Below are 18,754 nucleotides of genomic sequence, written 5' to 3'. Positions count from 1 at the left end.
TAGTATGGTCCTGTCACTGTGGAGATAGCTGCGTATTATTAGCCATCCATAGTTATTGCAGGGATTAGACACAATTTATGTATTTCTAGGTACTTAGGGCAGTGCCTGAGAGTACATAGGACATGTGAGCTCTTACTTAGCTTTGCTATTCAAACTTTTCAAAGACGGGTTCTTGTTATGTTATTCTGCCTCCCCTTTGAACTCATGGCAATTCTCCTGCCTCAGCACCTCACGTCCTGGGATTACAGGACCGTGCTACTACTCTATCTAGCTTGCTTATATGTCTTATGACTGCCGTGCACAGTCATCAGCAACCCTTTGGGCACAAAGTACATCCCAAGTATGAGGCACAAAGCTCTCCCTCGGAATCCCTCTGTCCTAGTAGAAGGCAAGAAGAAAGAATTCTAAATAGACTTTATTTTCTAAGAATCAATATATTTTCTTCCTTTGAAATAAATACAAACCAGTTTGAAAGGTAGGGGGAGTTCTATGGGAAAAGGAAAGGAAGTAGAGACAAGCTCCATTCTTTTCTTTTTTTTTTTTCTTTTTCTTTTTTTAGTACCAAATGACTCTGGCGCGACCCGGAAACGCAGTTACAAATGAGAATAATTTAAATTCTCCAATAATTACAGTATTTACAACAGCAGGGGAGGGGTCACCTAGTGCCCCTCTTCCAGGCTAGACAGACATCAATCCCACGGCTAGGCTGGGATGATGCTGATTTACCTTACCACCTGCAAGGGCCTCAGGCCTCTAGGCAGGTATGAATTCCCCTGGCATGAGTAGGTAAGGGTGGTAGGGCCTGTTTTTTACAGTATTCTTACTGTGGCCCACCACCCTGCCCTACAATGCCATGAGTTTTTGAACTCGTTAGACCTCTGAGACCTCTCCTCTCCTTGCACTGAGTGGCCATGGGCCCTTGGAGTGTTTTGTACAGTCCAGCTGCACTCAGGGCAGGAGGGACCTCCCCTACCCAACTTCCCCTGAGACTGGCCCCAAGACCAGGAATTAATCAGTGCAGAGGGCGGCATCACTCCAGGACAATGAGCAAAGGGAAGGAGAGCCATCACAGCACCACCGGGCTCTGAGAGTATCAGTCACTATCGCTGGTCTCGCTGCTCTGCTCACCCTGCACCTTGCTTCGGTGCTGCAGAGCCCTGTGGTAAGCAATCTGCACTGACTTGCGGATGTTGGACTTGCGGCCCTCCAGCATCTTCTCTTTGTCTAGATCCTGGTTCACACCCAGAGGAACAAGCTTAGTCCGGGGCAGCCACTGCCTGTCAGAGAAGGTAAGAAGATGAGATGAGGCATGATTTCAGGTAGAAGAGTGCTCGCCCTTTTGAACCCCGTGCTGTTAGGAATGCCTACTCCTAGCATCCCTGCTATCAAGGGACTGTGTATTGTATTGAGAAGAACAGCCCAGGCAGCAGATCAGGGGGAGTAAATGAATCAGGAGATGCTTGAGGCAATAACATTGATTCTACAAGGATTTACTAAAAGACTTGCTTAGGAAATACTGAGTTACATGAAGTAGAAGTTAGCTAAAGGAATTCTGCCTCCAATATGACTAAACAGGTGTGTTAGAAACCGTAGGAAAGACAATTTTGTACAAAAATGGCAGTCTAGGGTTGCTGAGAAAATGTTTCTGCTAATGTTTGCTCACCAAGATTGATATCCAGTTAATCTAGATTCCCAAAACAAAAGGAGGCAACACTGACTTAAAACCAGCCACTAGGTCCATCTCCGTATCAAAGAACATGCCTCTAAGGTTGCAGAGCAAGGGACAACTATTATTAATGGCATCCTGGTCTGCCATCAAGTAAATTACTTATAAGGAAAAGCATAATTCTATCAAGTGGCCAAGACGATCCTAGGTAACAACTATTCAGAAAACAACAACACTGGTGTCCTTAATTAACTCTGGCAATTTCTTTGCTGTATAATCTCCCTTTCACCCGCCCAAGTGGTCAGACTTGCAGTCTCCTGTCTCTTTAAATTGTTTAAAGTGCAGCCTGGATCTGGAAGAGATTTAAGGATGATGGTGTACATGAGATGTATAAGCCTAAGGCATACACACATATGCACGCACACGCTGGTCTATAAATTGGTGAAATTTTGTGTTTGAGGCTGGTTCCCTTTTGTGCCAGCACCAGTTGCATGCTTAGAGACTTTCCTTTATTAAATTCTTAAGTGTGATGAGTTCTCACTGGGAAGGCATATTAATTCTACAGCATAACCACAGCATCTTTTGGGTGTAAAAATCCTGTCCCAGCTGCTTTAGGGAGACTACAAATTGTCATCTGCAGGCATTTAACACGGTTTTGACAGGAAGGATTTAAAGTTTAAATGTTTATGTTTGGTTTTCCTCACTTTGTTACTATAGAGGAAAAAATGGAAAAAATAAGTCTAGAAGCCATCAATGTGGGCAGAGAGCCACCCTAAATCTGTCAGTCACTGATGGTCCTTTGGTTTCTAGTTATAGCTGTTTGCCAGCTACTGCCTACTCAGTGCATCAGACTAAGGGCCACACCCTTTTCTTAAAGCTATTCTAAGTGTGTCGTCACCCCACACCATGTACACTTTGTAATAAACTAATCATTTGTAGTGTCTCTTGGCAGTCTGCTGCCACATTACAGATGGCTGTATACATCTGTGGCTTTAAGTCACACCAAATGCATCCATCTTTCCTTACCAGGTTCGTTTGTTGTCAAAGAAGAGAACGAGGTAGAGATGCTCTCGGGCTTCCTGTGTCATTTGTTCCCCAAGTTTTAGAACCTCCAGTGGTGGTACAGGGATAGGAACCCCATGGTGGAACATACCTTCTCGGGGCATCTTTGGATCAATGATCTAAGGATGTAATACAAGCTCAGTTATGTATAGGTCACTTCTTCCCTGAAGCTAGCTAGCCCTATCTAAGAACTCAAAGAATATGTTACTGGGCTTACAGTATTGACCCATATTATTTCAGAACCTAGGGTGCAAAAGGAGATAGAGAGAGGTGGGAAAACTGACTGGGATCTCTCTGAGGTACTGAAATACATGTGCCTACCAGTCTACCTGCTAAGGAGCCCTGGACTCCATAGCTTAGCAGGGAGAGGGCAAGGCTACACTTATCAATCCCAGTCCTAGGGCTGCAAAGCCAGGGCTAAGAACAAGAGAAACCATAGGCCTACCAGAGCTGGGTATGATGGATAGCCTCGGCATTTGGCCCACACGAGGTCCAGAGCATCCAACGGGGAGTCCTCATCCTCTGACAGCCAGCCAGCTCCTCGACCCAGACTCTTTCTTACCACTTCACAGGAACGGGAGAGAGGGGGCGGATCAGCAGCTGGGGGGCTGGCAAGGCCTTGAAACTGGGTCCCCAGCACCCCTGACTTTGGGTGAGGGTACTTACTGCTGTGGCCCACGCCGCGGCCAGTGCCCACGGAGTAGGCCTCATTCTCAGTGCCTGAGGTATCTTCACTACTGTCTTCTGGGAATGTGCCCCGAGAGAAAGAGGGCTTGCCCCTGCCTTGTTTTGAGGGAGTTGTGCTGTGGAAAGATAATTGGAATGTAATTCACAGGGAGAAATGGGGAATGGCATGGCAGGGCTCCTCTCCTTGTTAAGTCCCCAAACCTAGACTTTTGAAAAGCTGAGACTATATGAAGGTTGCAACGTAACATTAGGCTCGGATTCAGATTAATGCAGAATTCTGTCACTAAGCGGAAACCATGCCTGCCTACAAACAATACCAACCAGAACTGTCAGATGCTCCTTCATTTTTTACTGTTTTGAAGCACTTGAAATTGATCCTAGGGCCTCACAAGCTAGGCAAGTGCTCCATCAAGAAGCTATAGCTCCAGTCCTTGAGATGGCTGGCCTGGAGCTTATTCCATAGCCCAGGCTGACCTCTGGCTTGCAGCAATTCTACTTCAATCTTCCAAGTGCTGGGATTATATGATTTACCATACCCAGCTGATACTCTTGATTTTAAAGAGAACATAGAGTCTGAGAATTTTATGTGGATTCAGTTTTTGCCTTTTTTTTTTTTTTTTTTTTTTTTTATTTTTTGGTTTTTGGAGACAGGGTTTCTCTGTGTAGCCCTGGCTGTCCTGGAACTCACTTTGTAGACCATGCTGGCCTCGAACTCAGAAATCCACCTGCCTCTGCCTCCTGAGTGCTGGGATTTAAAGGCATGTGCCACCATGCCCGGCCAGTTTTTGCTTTTTAAGTAAATGTAATTCTGTCCTTTTGGGTTTTTTAAAAAGATTTTATCTGTATAAGCATTTTGCTTGCATGTATGTCTGTGTACATGTCTGTGTATCAGGGCCTGTGGAAGCCAGCAAAGGGCATCCAATCTCCCTGGAACTAGAGCTATACTGTGTGGGTGCTGGGAATTGGACCAGGGTCCTCTGGAAGAGCAGCCTGTATTCAGTTTTTAAAAACATCTTAGTGGCCAAAATAAAGTATGTCTGATGGCTAAATCCTAGCTACAGGGCACCAGTTTGCATTGCTCCAAAACATCTACTTAACCTATGACAGCATCTTCTGTTCTGTTAGGATGACTAATCTATTTATTTTACAGGGATACTTGGGTTTGAACTCCTTCCTTTGGACTGAAATGGCTGCAACCCAACTTCCAGTGGGAAAACCTGTAAAGGCATCCTGCAGCCTGCCTCCCATCTGTAGGAATGGTACCTGGTCCGGTCTGAGGCTGCACTGCTGCTGCTGCTGCTGCTGGACTCAGAGTCTGAGCTGCTTCGGGGAAGGTTGCAGTCATTACGGTACACCAAGAAACTCTTCTTCACTGGCTGGTTCCCACTGCTGAAGCCATTGGCTGGTAAGTCTTAGAGGGAAGAGGAGGAGGGAAGGAACCAACTGGTCAGGAAGATGTAGATCAGAGCCAGCATGGGGGGCGGGGGGGGGGGGGTAAGATGAAATCAAGAGTTTGGGTTCTCTTTCTGGGCTGAAAATTTCCTTCAGCTTTGGCCAGCGGAGATAGCTCTGGGCAGTTCTACCACAGCTGGCCAAAGGTCTTTCCTGACCCTCACCTCACCTTCCTTTGGCCTAAAGACATAAAGGCTTAAAGGGCAGGAAGTTCCCAAGACAGAAGAGAAGAGAAAACGTCAAGAGATGGTGGGGAGGGGTGTGGCTGTGAATCTGGCGGGGTAGTATCTCTGGGCCTCAGTTTTTACAAATGAAAGACGAGGAGGTGAAATTAAGACTCCTCAGCTGTCTATTATAAGGAAATAAGCTGGGGAGAATGGCAGCTCTGCTCACTCTCAGGGGAGAGGGGGAACTGGGGGCTGGGTGATGATGAGGCTCACCCATTGGGGGATCTTCTGTGGACTTATCACTGTCGCTGTCTGAGCTTGAACTGGGCCGGGGGCTCCTACCCCGCTTGCGCTGACGTAGGGAGCCCATGATGGGGAGCTGAGGGGGCCCCACAGGACTGCCTCCGTGGCTGGGGGTCATCTGGCTCTCCCGGTTTTTTGGGGGCCGGCCCGGCCTCTTGGGCGGTCCAGCTGTCTTCGGGTTCTTTTTGGAGAACAGAACTGAGGTTCTCCTGCCCACCTCATGTGCGGGGGTTGAGGACATGTTGGGACCCAGGCCTGGAGCAGAGAGAGAGAGAAGGAGAGTTGGTGAGGGGCCTGACATGAGAAGGGAGGGTAGATGTCCAGGGTCACACCCTGGGAATATAGAATCATTATCTAAAATTGAGATGATTTTGGGGCCTGGGATTTAGAACAACTCATACCAACAGCCAGAGAGGTAGCTAAGAAGCCCCTGACTGGGTAACGAAGAAGAAAGTACAGCTAGCCATGCAGGGCCTCTGCTTGGGAACAGCAGGGCTGAGTACATGCTACAGAGGTAAAATCTGGCTTGCTACGGGGTCCACCTTGCTATAGGGTTCAGACCTTTGCTTGTTTCCTGGCTGCTGCTCTCTTCTGCAGCACTGTCGGTCTGTCCATCTTTGTCACAGGCTGCTGGGTGGGGTGTCAGATTGCCCCGACCTGAGGGGCCATGACGCTCAGGCCCATCCCGGCCAGTCTCCCGCTGGTGAGCAAGCTTCCGCCGCAATGCTGTCATCTCCTTCTTGATCATTTTTGCACGCCGAGAGCGGCCCACACTCTGCTTGCTGGCATTGACTTCATCCAGCCTCTCCAGCAACAACTTCAGCTGTTCTTCTACTGGCAGGTGTTTCTGGTTCTCCAGCAGGACCAGCCGTTCTTCCTCTACTGCTAGGGAGAGTTGGGGGGAGAAAAGTCAGGCTCAAAGCAGCCCGTTGGGCCCCATGAACCTGGGCAGGCAAGAGGAAACCCACTCTTCCCATTGGCTTCTCCTAGAACAGCTGTTAAAACAGCAGCACTAGTATGTAGAGTGGTGGCCCAGCCATCCATTCACTCAGTCTGGCTTTTAGGAGAGCATTCCTGGGGAGAGCTTGCTGTTCCTCAGCCCAGCTGCTTTCTGCCTATATTGCCTGCTCCCAGGGACTTTAGGAAAGCTGTCCATCTCTACAGCATTGCCCTCAATACATGCGGATGACTTATCACCCACCATCTTCAGTGTGGTGTGAGACCTCATCTCCGGCCAGGTTGTGAGGGATATGCATGCCCGTCTCAAAGTCAATGCCCATTTTTTCTGCCTGTCGCCGGGCTTGACGGAGCACAGCACCACCCTGCTCACGGAGTCGCACTGCTGCCCTGTAGAAGATGGTGTCCTTGGCATTATACTTTAGGCAGTTGCTGACAATGAGGTTGAAGTCCTCCTCAAAATCATCAAAGTTCAAGTAGCGGTAAGCCTCCAAGTTCTGCTTCATGGTGAAAAAGTCCATGGGCTTTTTGATGTGGTCTAGGTAGTCGGGTACCTGGGAGAGCAGGGTAAGTGTCTAAGTGGAGATCTATTCTCATTCTCCCAAACCCTACTCTTAACAGCCCCCCTAAAATGCATCTAGCAACCACCTCCCACCATAGTTAAGAGGCAGGCATGTAGTACAAGGGGAAGTTCTAGTTCTGGCTTTACTAGTCACAAGCTGTGTGACCTTGGTAAGTCTCTTAACTTTCCTCGGCCTTATTTTCCTCTCCTGGAAATAGTAATAAAAATGCAGGCAAATATATTTATTGGCCACTGGCAGCTTTAATGAGAAAAAAAATCATGAGAATTCTCTAAAAATTATACCATCTTGTATATTGTTGTTCTTGTTTGTCATAAGGTTTGTGGTAAGGCCTCAAATGTCTCATTTCAGAAAGAAGGGTCAACCTAGGGCTTCAGAGTTGGCTCTTTAAATTCTTAGTCTTCTAAAGTTTCTATTCTAGGGTTGCACACCCTGAAAGCATCTTCCTGCCCTGTGATCTGGCAGACTCTGGGGAAGGAGTGCAGATGGGCTTCCATTCTGAGTTCTTGGGGTGGGGTAAGGATAGACAAGAGTCGAGGTGACACATGTAGCTCAGTTCATTCTGCCCCAGAGCCACCAAACCCTTTACACTTAGGTCCCAACCTAGTCCTGGGGTCAGACCTGCATCAGGGAGGGGTCCAACTGGGAGAGGAAGAAAAAGAAGTTGGAGTGAGGGGAAGGGATTCTTACTTCGTCCAATTCGGTTACCTCAGACAGAGGGACCGGCTCGCTGAAGATGTTGCCTGTGTCCTTCTCTTGGAGCTGCTCCAAGGTTTTTCGGAGGAGGATGAGGAAAGGGGTCAGCTGCATCTCCATGGCAATCTGCTGGATCTTGATCTGACACACAAAAAGGCTGGATCAGCCAGGTCCTGGCCAGTCCCTCAGCAGAGGTCAAAGGAGATGATCCTTGCTGGCTTAGGAACATGCTTTTCTCATTCAGACCCCATGAAAGAAAGCTGTCCTTATCTACTTTGGTCCCCGATCCTTTAACTCCTGGCCTGAGCTGCCTGGGTCACAGAGGTTTGGACTTTGTGCAATCTCCTTTAACATTTGGCCTCCCACAGACAGGCCTAAAAGCACATAATGCTGGAACTCAGAATGCCAGTATGGGCCTTGATGCTCTTGGCCATACACTTTCCCTTCTCCAGGACGTGTTCTACTTTGAGAACCAGGACTGGCCCTGGAGCACTCACCGTCTCCCTTTTTAGTTTCTCTCGCTTGCGGATCAGCTCCACCAGCAGCCGAGCTCGCTCCAGGTCATGCCGCAGTCTCTGCCAGGACTTGAGCTGTTCTTTGAGGGCCCAGTTTTTATCATCAGAATCTCTCTGTAGAGGTAAAAGGGGCATCAGAAAATGGTAAGAAAGCCAGAGGAGAGTCCAGAAGAGGAGTACCCAGGAAACCTAGGCCAAGGAGGAAACCCAGTAATTTACCAAAGCACCACTATTCACGTGTTGCCAGGGGCTAGAACCTAGAAAATGCTTGGTATGTTTGTTGAATTAATGAACCTACAGGAACAATGCCTTTCTACCAAGCTGATAATATACACATTTCATGTTGAGCCTGCAATGGGGTGGGGATGTTAATTTAACTTAGAAAAACTGTAAGCTCTTTGATGCTGGAGGATATTGCTACACATTTTAGTCCTTGCCCTTTTAGTACTAGTTTCCACAGCCCACAGGATTTGGACACGGTACCCCAACTTGTTCACAGTTCCTCTGAGACTGAAGGTGTGTTTGTAGGCGCCTGAGTAGTGGGACCCCATTCCGTGATTGTCGTTTCAGAGTCCAGTAGCTGTGCAGCCTCTGCATGAACTGGCTCTTCCTCTGGATGGTCAGGCGGTTGGTGATCTTACTGAGCCTGGGAACAAAATAAAACCCTGTTAGGTCCTGACTGCCAGGAAGAGCTCCTCAATTAGGATGAGTGGGGGCATTGATGCTCATCAAAAAGGTCTGGAAAATCAGGCATGGTAGCTCACACCGTGATCCCAGAAACCTAGAGGTGAGGGTAAAAGGATCCAGAAGCTCAAGGTCACATCTGACTATGGAGTTCAAGCCCAGCCTACAGGAGATTCTGTCGCAAAAAGGAATAGTTTGGAACTCTGGGTTTAAGGCATAATTAAAAGTGCCTTGAGTGGCACAACATAGCAGAGAGGAAACTGAGCTCAGCACTAAGGAGAACAGTTTCAGTCTGTCTTTAAGTCTGCTTAGTCACTGCAGCGTGGGCACGGCTAGCTAGACTCTCATCTCTCAGACTGTGCAGAAGACAAAGTTGTTGGCCTTTTTCCTAAGATCAAGTGAAGATAAAGTGCAAGTACAGCAGAAATCCATGGTGAAGTCAACTAGACAACACAAGGCAGCTAAAAACAACTGACACCACAGGCTGACTTGAGCAACACTCTACAGGGCACACATAGTCCACAGCTTGGGAAGATGGTCCTTAGGAACACAGCGGACACGGTAGCACTTCTGGTGCATAACCAAGCTGCATTGTTTTATTTTCTGTGCTGGGGACTGAACCTAGGTCCCTATGCATGCTAAAGCATACCGGACCATTGATTCTCCCTTGAAGGTCACTTTTCCTATGGCTGTTTCATCTTAACTGCACCATCAAAAAGGGTAGTTTTAAACACATACTCTGTCTGCCAGATAACCGTTCAGTATTTCTGGCCCCTAGTGCAAAAGTCAGATGTCTTACTTAAGATCACCTCCTTTAAATTTACTTACTTTTTAACTTCCATGCAGCTCCTGATAGGAGGGCAAGCAGGCCATTCTACTCAGGCCCCAGTTCTTCTGAGTGTTTCTCCCTCCCCTCCCTGCCCACTGTTGCCTGTGTACCTGTGTGGCGGGATGCAGGGCACGGACACCACAGGTGCTGCTGCCCTCTTCTCTGCCAAGATCTTCCGAGCTTTCTTCATCTTAATCCGAGACTTGGCCTTGGCCTTCTTGACCTTCTCTGAGCTCCAGCTTTTACCCTCATCTTCTTCTTCATCCTCTTCTTCCTCACCCTCACTGTGGGATAGGGCAGGCAGGCGACGAGCAGAACCTGGGGGTGTGTGGATGTCACAGTAGGCTGTCTTGCGGACGCTAAAGGAGGTACCATTGGCACCTGTCTCCCGCACAGGTTCCATCTTCATGTAAAGGCCAGCTTGTTGGGCACATGTCACATGGAAGGCTGTGTAGCAATTGGCCTTATGGCACTGGATGCAGGCTCCAGAGCCCCGCTGTTTACAAATGTAGCAGGTGAGCTTCCACCGAGCTGGTGGGATGTGCTCAATGCTGTCAATAGGTTCTAGGAAGACTGTGTTGGCAAAGCAAACCTCAGGGATCCACAAGGCACACACCACGTGGGCCCAGCGGCCATCATCTGTCTGCTTGAAGGCACCACCCTTATTGGGGCACAGAGCACAATCCACTGCACGAGAAGGTGACTGCAGGCAACGGCGGCACAGCCACTGGCCTTCAGGGATATAGGGGACACCGTAGCACTCCTGGTGCACAGCCAAGTTACACATGTCACAGAAGAGGATAACATTGCTGTTCTGGCACTCGCCATCATTGCAGATACAGCACACGGCATCTTCATCCACTAGTGCATTGGGGTCACCTTTATTGTGACTCTCAAAGTACGACTCCTTCTCCAAACGGTCCATTAAGTACTCAAAGATCTCTTGTGGGATGGGACTTACACCCTCAGTCTTCCGCCGCTCATTCATGATATCCAGCCAGATATAGTCCTCTTCATCCATGTCATACTCCACCTCCTCATCCAGCTCCTCTGCAGATTTCTCGATGTACCTGCAGTGCACACAGGCAGCTTGGCATCACATGGCTGATATTTTTCCTTCAGACAAAGCATTGTTCTTGCCTCCAAGCACTCGGCCTCTGCCCATGTATACATTTATCTCTCCAGCCTTACCTTAACCCCACATTTATAGTATTAGAATCATTCCTGTCTTGCAGAAAAGGAGACCTAAATGTGGGAGAAGTTAACTTCCTCAGAAAGTGCCCAAGAACCTGGTCATGAAAACAAACAGGCCCACATCTCTAGTACTCATGCTGTGGCTATCATATGATACGGTCTTCCCTGAAGTATAGAGGCTCAGCCAGACCCCTAAATGGGGCAATGCTGGAGCAGGGAGGTCTCCCTGTGAACGTATGGGGGGATTGTACTGTCAGAGGAAGGCAATTCCTTGGACATCACTGGCAAATGAATACAGGCCTTTAGCAAAGATGATAAGTACCAAAGACACATGGATGTTCTCTCAGAAGATGCTAGCAGTCTCTCAAATTCTATATATCCTGTTTGTTCTCTGAATAGCCTTGAAAGATAATAGCTACAACTGACTGAGCATTCATTATGGGCAAGGCACTAGGCCAAGGTACAGCTATTCTGGTAATAGCTAACAGATTAGTGTCCTTATCATCTTTATTATCATTTATTTATCCACAGTGACAGAAGACTGAGGGTGTGATTTTAGATGAATTGAAGCTTTGAGGAAAATGTTAACAACCTATCACAGATAGGTCATATCACCAGGGAGCGATAGAGTGTCACCCATTCGCTGCCCCTAGCCTTTTCCACATCCACTTTGGAATTCTTTGAGCCTGCAAGCTAGAGCAGAGGGCAGCTCTAGGTGGCTATGACACAGCAGGCATGCATACTGTCCTGTCTTAAGCCGACTAGACTCTGGCATTGTCTATTACATAGTACAAGACAAGAATAGGAGTTTGGCTTTGAAGAAATCTGGTTTTAAATTTTGTCTCTGCCACTCTGCCACCTTCAGAACAGCACTGCTCTGTCCTGTACCTTGTATTAACTGATAACACAAGGGCTATATTCAGTAAATGATAACTTTAAATAGCATTACAAGAGAAATGGCTCCAGCCAAGGAGCTGGAGTTATACTCACTTGGTAGAGTGCTTGCCTAGCATGCACAAAGTCCTGGCTCAATCCCCACAAAGCCCTGGTTCAATCCCTGGCACTCTATAATACCAGGTGTGATATCATACCTGTAAATCCTAGCACTCGAGAAGTAGAGACAGAAGAATCAAGAGTTCAAGGCTACTACCCTGTGAGTTGGAGGCCAGTCTAAGATACATGAGACCTTGTATTTAGGAGGATATGGGAGGCTAAGTCAAGTGACATACACCATGTTCTAGGAAAACATTAATTCTCTCTCTCTACATGGAAAATGGATCTCTGAGCAGGCCAGGTGCATAGAAACTCCGAGGCCATATTGCCTGGTCTCTGTATAACAGTAAATGACTTTAAGCTTTTAAGCTCCCTGGGCCCTGGTTCCTTATCTATAGAGAAATAATGCTAATATGCCTGCCATAGTTGTTGTGAGCATGAAATGAGTTAATAAAGGGAGACACTTAGAACAGTGCTTCACATGGAGCAAATATTCAATAAATGTCAATTTTATTAGCTTTGTAATAACCCTAACCCACCTTGTCTTGAATTATAGCTGTTGTTCCTAACTTGTTCTCTAACAGGCAGGGATCGTATCTGATTCACTGTACAGAAATAGGTCCTCAGCGTTGTTCAACTGAAAGGCATTTTGAGGGTGACAGGGAGAGTAAAATGTGCGTAGAGGGCAGCTTCTTCCTTAGTTCTTTCCTTGTCTTCTAGTGCAACTGTGCTCCCAGAATAAGGGTATGATCAGAGCTGGAGTGAACTAGCTGGACAGTTCTAGGGCTTATACTAGTTCTCTTAAACGTCAGGTCTTGCCTATTCCTCTGCCATGACACACCAACTGTCATTGATAGTACATAACACACTCCCACAAGCTCCCAGATTATAGACTCTGGCACAGATAGGTGGGCTGTATGTCATGTACAATTCTTGACACACCAGCTGACACACCACCCTCTCACTCCCCCTCAAGAAGTGGACTGGATTTGAGCATGAGAAAATTATTAGAGTGATGATGACCTCAGACCATCTCAGGTTTTTACAAAAGTAAATCATTTCAAAACATGGGGAATTTGCTAACTATAATAACATAGCTCCTAACTGACTGCAACAGGCTAAAAACTGCTCATCTGGAGAAAAGATCTGATCCCAGGAAGAAAGTGACTATGTGTAGAGAGAAAGAAAAGGAGCTATGCAAGTTGGGGTGGACTGCCTGTGAGAGCAGGTTATGCCAAGAGCCATTGGAGGAGAGGAAGTCCCAAAGAGGGGCCTGTGCTTGGGATAAAGAGAACATGGTAAATTCTAAGAGAAAAGAGAATAGTGAAAAACCAGAAAGGGGGACTGGATGTAAGGAGAAAAAATAAGGAATACTTGCTAAAACTTGGACAAAGGAGAGGAGATCTATATGTTATTAGAATGATGACCTCAGATCTCAGGTTTTTACAAAAGTAAATCATTCATTCACATATATATGTATATGAATATTGTATTTAGGGAGACATGGGACACTACATCAAATGACATATACCATGATCTAGCAAAACGTTAATTCCTCTCTCTCTACATGGAAAATGGATCTCTGAGCAGGCCAGGTGCATAGAAACTCCGAGGCCATATTGCCTGGTCTCTGTATAACAGTAAATGAGTTTAAGCTTTTAAGCTCCCTGGGCCCTGGTTCCTTATCTATAGAGAAGTAATATGCGCTCTCGCTCTCTCTCTCTCTCTCTCTCTCTCTCTCAGAGAGAGCGAGTCTTACTGTACCATCAAATGTAACATCTATAGAGAAGTAATATTCTCTCTCTCTCTGAGGGAGTCACAATAGTGACTGTATTGCTGACAGTCACTGTAACATCAAATGGACTGTGTATTTGGCAAAAGCCACTTTTCACATAAGAGCCTTTACAAATAAACACAGATGAACAAACTGTTCTTTTGGCTTTAGCTGCCGGGGGGGGGGGGGTGGGGGGGTGGGGGGGTGGGGGTTACAATTGGTATTGATAACATCCTGTGGCTGAGATTTCTACACACAGCCTTACCACCCTACATCTTTTTTTCTCATGTTAAAGGAATTTGCTTTATTATGTCTGTGGCTAGCAAAACAAGTTCAGTAAAGTAAAGATCCCTGCTAGTAAACCTAATGGCCTATCCTGGGACCTGGGATATGCATTGTAAAAGTGAGAACTTTTTTTTTTGTCCCACAGGTAGTTCTCTAGCCTCCACAGGTGCTGTAGTGCCATGTGCAGACAAACAAATAAATGTAAAAAAGATTTTTTTAACATTAGGAATGTTTGGAACTTCAAAAGGAGCCACTATGGTTAGCTCTTAGAATGAATGGAATATAAAGAGAAAATTACACACACACACACACACACAAATAAGTAAATCAATAAGCAAGCGAGCACTGGAGAGGTAAGAGGTAGTATGGCAACAATGAACTCCTGCTCACAAAGCTGTTAAAGGACAGGTGACAGTAACAAAACAGTGGGAGATTACATCAGATTTATCATTCATCTTTGAGGCCTTATGAAGCCAATGTCTTCTGCCCTAGGGAGGAGCACTGCACCTGCTCTGTGGATGAGGGCTTTAGAAGCAGGATGTTGGGTGCAGGAAACAGTGCAGTTTTGAAGCTTGCTGGACATGGGTCTCAACCTCAGTTCAGAGATTCCTACATGTGACTTTTGACAGGCCTGGCAAATGGGAACAAGGACTGCTTTGAGCGAGTTCTAAAAATAAAGATGTGGCTATAGCTAGATGTTCAACATTCAGGAGAAGACGTAGGTAGCTCTCTTGCCCACTCAAGGCCAACCTGGGAAAACTCAGACTGTCTCAAAAACAGAAATAAATCAAAACACATACACACAAAAAAACCCCAATTCTTAAAAAATGTTACAAAGGGAGCAGGAAGTGAGAGAACCCAGGACCTGGCATGTGCCAGTAGGGCTAAAGGACAGTTCACACTGCCTTGGCAGACTAGTGCTCCTTTACTGGCTGTCTCCTATCAGACTGTCATCTCGATTGGTTTTGATTGGTTTTCTAGAGGTAGGAGATGGTGGTGGTCTTACCGGTAGTAGGAAGTGGGCCGGGGTGGTGCGTCAGGGGTATCTTGCTCTAGCTCACGATACACCACCTCAGGCAATTTGGGAGCAGCACTGGCAGGAGCGCTGTGATGGTGGTGGTTAGAGTCTTTTCGTTTCTCCTTGTTCTTATGCTTGCCTGACTTAGGTGTAGCCGCAGGTGTCTCAGTGTTTTCCTTGTTGCTGCCATTCTCAGGGGCCTCCTCAGGGGCCTCCTCATCCTCTGACACCACATCCAAGTTGTCAAAGATGCTGATTCGGTGGACACGGCCATGAAGGTCCACTTCTACCATGCGCTGGGCCTGAGCATAGCTCATCACCTCTCGGCCTGGTGACTGTGAGACTTCAGAGGGGCTGGGTGACTGCTTGTTGGCTGGTCGTGACTGGCGCCCTTTCTTTTTGTGCTTGCGCAGTGGGGTCTGCTGTGGGGGTGGTGGGCTGTCGTGGTCATAGTGGTACAGGTGGTACTCGATACCACTGTAACTCTTGTAAACCTTGCGGCAAGTCTCCACAGGGCACTCATATGGTGGCTTAGTTGCCCGCAAATTGTGGCAGAAGGTCTTCACGTCAAAGTCCACCCCCATGCTGTCACATCTAGAATACACAGACCAATTAGCACAGGCCTGACAGTTTCCAGCTCCCACACCATACAGTAGATTCTCTTCAGCCTTCCTTTCCCAAGGATATCCTGGCCAGTCTCTCTTTAGAGCATCTCTAGGTGCCAGCTTCTTTACAAAGGTCCTAGTCTGGGCCCTTAAAACCTATTGCTGCCTATGTCTCAATTCCTTTGGCTTAGTCTCACATAAAGTGACAAGAGTGATCCTTCTACTAAGTAGCAATGATCATACCAATTACATTACTAAAAGCCTCCAGCTGCTCTCCAGCTTCTATTCAGACCATCTAATATAACATTCAAGAAATTCCTTTTGCTCTCTGTCCCTAGTCTTCCTTTCTAGATTCTTTTCAGTAGTTATGGTTTGGCAGGAGTGGCAGGGGTCAGCGCGGGAAGCCGGGGGAGCAGGGCCAGAGAGTGCAGGGCAGGAGCCGGGGCGGCCAGCTTCGCTTCCGAGAGTTCGGGTTTCCCCTTCTCGGCCCCGTCTCTCGTCGCCGGCCTCCCACACGGGGTTGGAGCCCTGGCGGGCGCCCCCGACAATAAGCCCAGACTGGAGGTGGGCTCACACTGCAGCATAAAATTCCCTACATGTTATAATCTCTCAAGGTTCAAAGGGCTCTCAATTAGGAATGTTGAATGGTGGGCTCCTACAAATTCTTCAAGACCTAGTTCAAATGACACTTTTTGGGGGGGGGGGGTTCGAGACAGGGTTTCTCTGTGTAGCCCTGGCTGTCCTGGAACTCACTCTGTAGACCAGGCTGGCCTCGAACTCAGAAATCCGCCTGCCTCTGCCTCCCAAGTGCTGGGATTAAAGGCGTGAGCCACCACGCCCGGCCAAATGACACTTTTATTATGACTTTTTTTCACTCTCTCAAGGAAAAGCTGTTCCCGTGGCATTTTATTCTCACCTCCAGTGTGACATTTTCTGGTTTTCTCCCATTCTACTAGGAGATCTTCAGTAAATACCAGACCTATTTACTTCTAAATCCCCAGTTCCTAGCATGCATTGGACTCCCAAGCCTGGGCAAATACCATGAAACCTGTGAATAGCTGAATGAGAAGACCACCAGATTAGGAGTTGAGGAAGATCAGATTACGCATTAAACGTTGCTTATTGTATGCCTGAGTGAGTGGCCAATGACTGAGTCCTAGATTCCAACAGAAACCATTGAACTACACAATCAGTGCATCGCTGAAGTCTTAATGGGGAACCTCACCCTGGAACTGGGTGGGGAGATATAGGGAGAAACCTTGTGAAATGGTCATTTCCGCAGGACAAACGGCACAGGCTACACTTGGTTTCCTCATTTACTGATTCATGCAACATTAACTCAGGGCCTACTGAATGCCAGGACACAAACATGATCACAAAAATCTAGGCATTATGTTCCAAGGTTCTCAAAGGCTAACCCTCCCCCACCTCAGTTTCTGGGTGAGTAGAGACAGCAGATGGCACCAAACCCCAGGGAGCCCAGCTTAGTCTGGTACCGCTCCAATTTCTCTCAGGACTAGTTTGAACTAGTGCCTAGGACCACCAATGCAGGGCCTGCCTAACCTCCCTGACAAACACTAACTCTCAGCCTTTCCTTCCTTCTCCTGAGGCTTAACTACAAGAATGGGCAGCTCTCGTCCATCTATCGACAGCAAGTCAGCCAAGCTACACATTCAATTCCAACTCACTTCTATTTCCTACCTGCTGCTGTGCCTTTAAACACAAAACCAATTATAGGTACAAACAAGCTCAACACTTTCCAAGCCGGGTCCCTGGTGAACGCTGCCGTTCTGGCTTTGCTGCCCTGGTTCCCGAACTAGCACAGTGCCCCAAGGGACCTGGCGTCAGAGGCACGAAGGTGTCCAGAACTTAGCTCTGAAAGCCCTGGGGCCCTTGGATATGGCGGAAGCACCTACTCCCGGGAACTCCAGGAGCAGAAGGAAGTAAGGGGTAAGGGGTGGGACAAGGCCCGCGGGGCTAGAGCCCAATCTCCCGGATGCTGCGCCGCTTCCCTTTTGTCAAAGTGTAACAAGTCAAACAAGGTTTCCCTTCTGCCTCTGGCCCAGGCAGCCTCAAAGGGAACACTGCTGCCGCGGACGCTCCCCACGAACGAATGGCATGTCAATTCTCCCTGCTCCAGGGGCTCAGGAGGAGCCTAAGGCGCCTCGCCAGGGCTGCCCCTTCTCCACTGGCACTACCTCCCGGCCCCGGCCCGTACTCACCGGCCACCTCCAGTCTGGGCTCATCGCCGGGGGCGCCCGCCGGGGCTCCAACCCCGTGTGGGAGGCCGGCGATGAGAGACGGGCCGAGAAGGGGAAACCCGAACTCTCGGAAGCGAAGCTGGCCGCCCCGGCTCCTGCCCCGCACTCTCTGGCCCGGCTCCCCCGGCTTCCCGCGCTGACCCCTGCCACTCCTGGTCCCGCCGGTGCCCCAGCGTCGCAATTCCGCAAGCACCTTCGCGTTTCCCGAGCTTTTGGATCTTCTGGCCTGGGAACCCGGTGCCGCCGGGACAATGGGGGGGCTCCTGGAGGCGGCACAGGAACAGCAGCGGCGAGACCGTGGCGGCAAAGGCTGTGGCAGCGGCGGCAGCAGCAGCGACGGCGACGGCGTCCGCCAGGGTAAACGTGGTCCCGTGGCGCTGTATAGACGCACTTTCGCCACGGTTCCTCGCCGGTCTACTGAGGAGCTTGAGACCAACCTGTCGGTCTGAAAAAGATCTCTGGACACCTTAAAGGGCTCAGCAAGCGCCTCCATGTTCTAAGTGGAGTTTCTGGCGAGCGAAAGCTCAGTTTTGGGGAGTCTGAGTCCTCGGGCCGTTTGTGGCGAATCTGCGACTACGGACAGGCAGCGCGAGGCTGGGCGTGAGGAGCCCGCCCTTCTCCCCTCCCCCTCTGCCGCCGCCTGCTCCCTCCCTCCTGCTGGCGCGACTGCTGCGGTAGGGACCTGGCCTTGGTCTCCGAGGAAGGCGACTGGGAGGAACGGGGCGGGAGCGCCGGGTGGGGCGGAGTTGAGGGCAGGGCCTAGAGCCGGACGAACGCAAGGGAGCCGCAGAGGCCCGCAGATATGGTCAGGGGCGGGGCGACGTGGGAAGACTAGGCCGGCGCGGGAGGGGCTTGTGTTTAGGGGGTGGAGCTGCGGGAAAGCGGTGCCCTGATGCGACGACCGCAGCCGGAAGAGTGGGCCCGAGGGGCCCAAGTAACGAAGGGCGGAGCTTTGGGTAAGCCTGGAAGGTGGAGCTAAACTAGGGATGAAGCTACAGCTGGGAAAGCGCACCACAGTGCTGCAG

At 48.8% G+C, this 18,754-nt stretch overlaps 1 protein-coding gene across 15 annotated transcripts; it reads right to left on the bottom strand.

Moving 5' to 3' along the window:
- Positions 1-397: 397 nt before the first annotated feature.
- Brpf1 (bromodomain and PHD finger containing, 1) lies at positions 398-18,397 on the bottom strand. Of its 15 annotated transcripts, none has more exons than NM_001282128.1 (14): positions 17,691-18,123; positions 14,852-15,457; positions 9,710-10,669; positions 8,570-8,732; positions 8,069-8,200; positions 7,566-7,712; positions 6,539-6,848; positions 5,899-6,219; positions 5,308-5,592; positions 4,679-4,826; positions 3,395-3,531; positions 3,174-3,292; positions 2,693-2,847; positions 398-1,277 (listed from the first exon to the last, which is right to left on the bottom strand). In NM_001282128.1, exons 2-14 carry the CDS (start codon positions 15,445-15,447, stop codon positions 1,094-1,096), a joined length of 3,657 nt encoding a protein of 1,218 aa, NP_001269057.1. In that variant the 5' UTR covers positions 15,448-15,457; positions 17,691-18,123; the 3' UTR covers positions 398-1,093. The 15 variants fall into 15 exon arrangements, with proteins under 15 accessions (NP_001269057.1, XP_006506851.1, NP_001269056.1 ...); XM_006506788.4 differs by having other exon boundaries at positions 7,584-7,712; NM_001282127.1 differs by having other exon boundaries at positions 7,584-7,712; positions 17,923-18,123.
- Positions 18,398-18,754: the final 357 nt, after the last annotated feature.

Source organism: Mus musculus, chromosome 6, assembly GCF_000001635.26.
Source record: "Mus musculus strain C57BL/6J chromosome 6, GRCm38.p6 C57BL/6J".
Classification (NCBI taxonomy): Eukaryota; Metazoa; Chordata; class Mammalia; order Rodentia; family Muridae; genus Mus; species Mus musculus.
The sequence above is the reverse complement of the archived record's forward strand: the minus strand, read 5'-3'. Positions and strand labels throughout refer to the sequence as shown.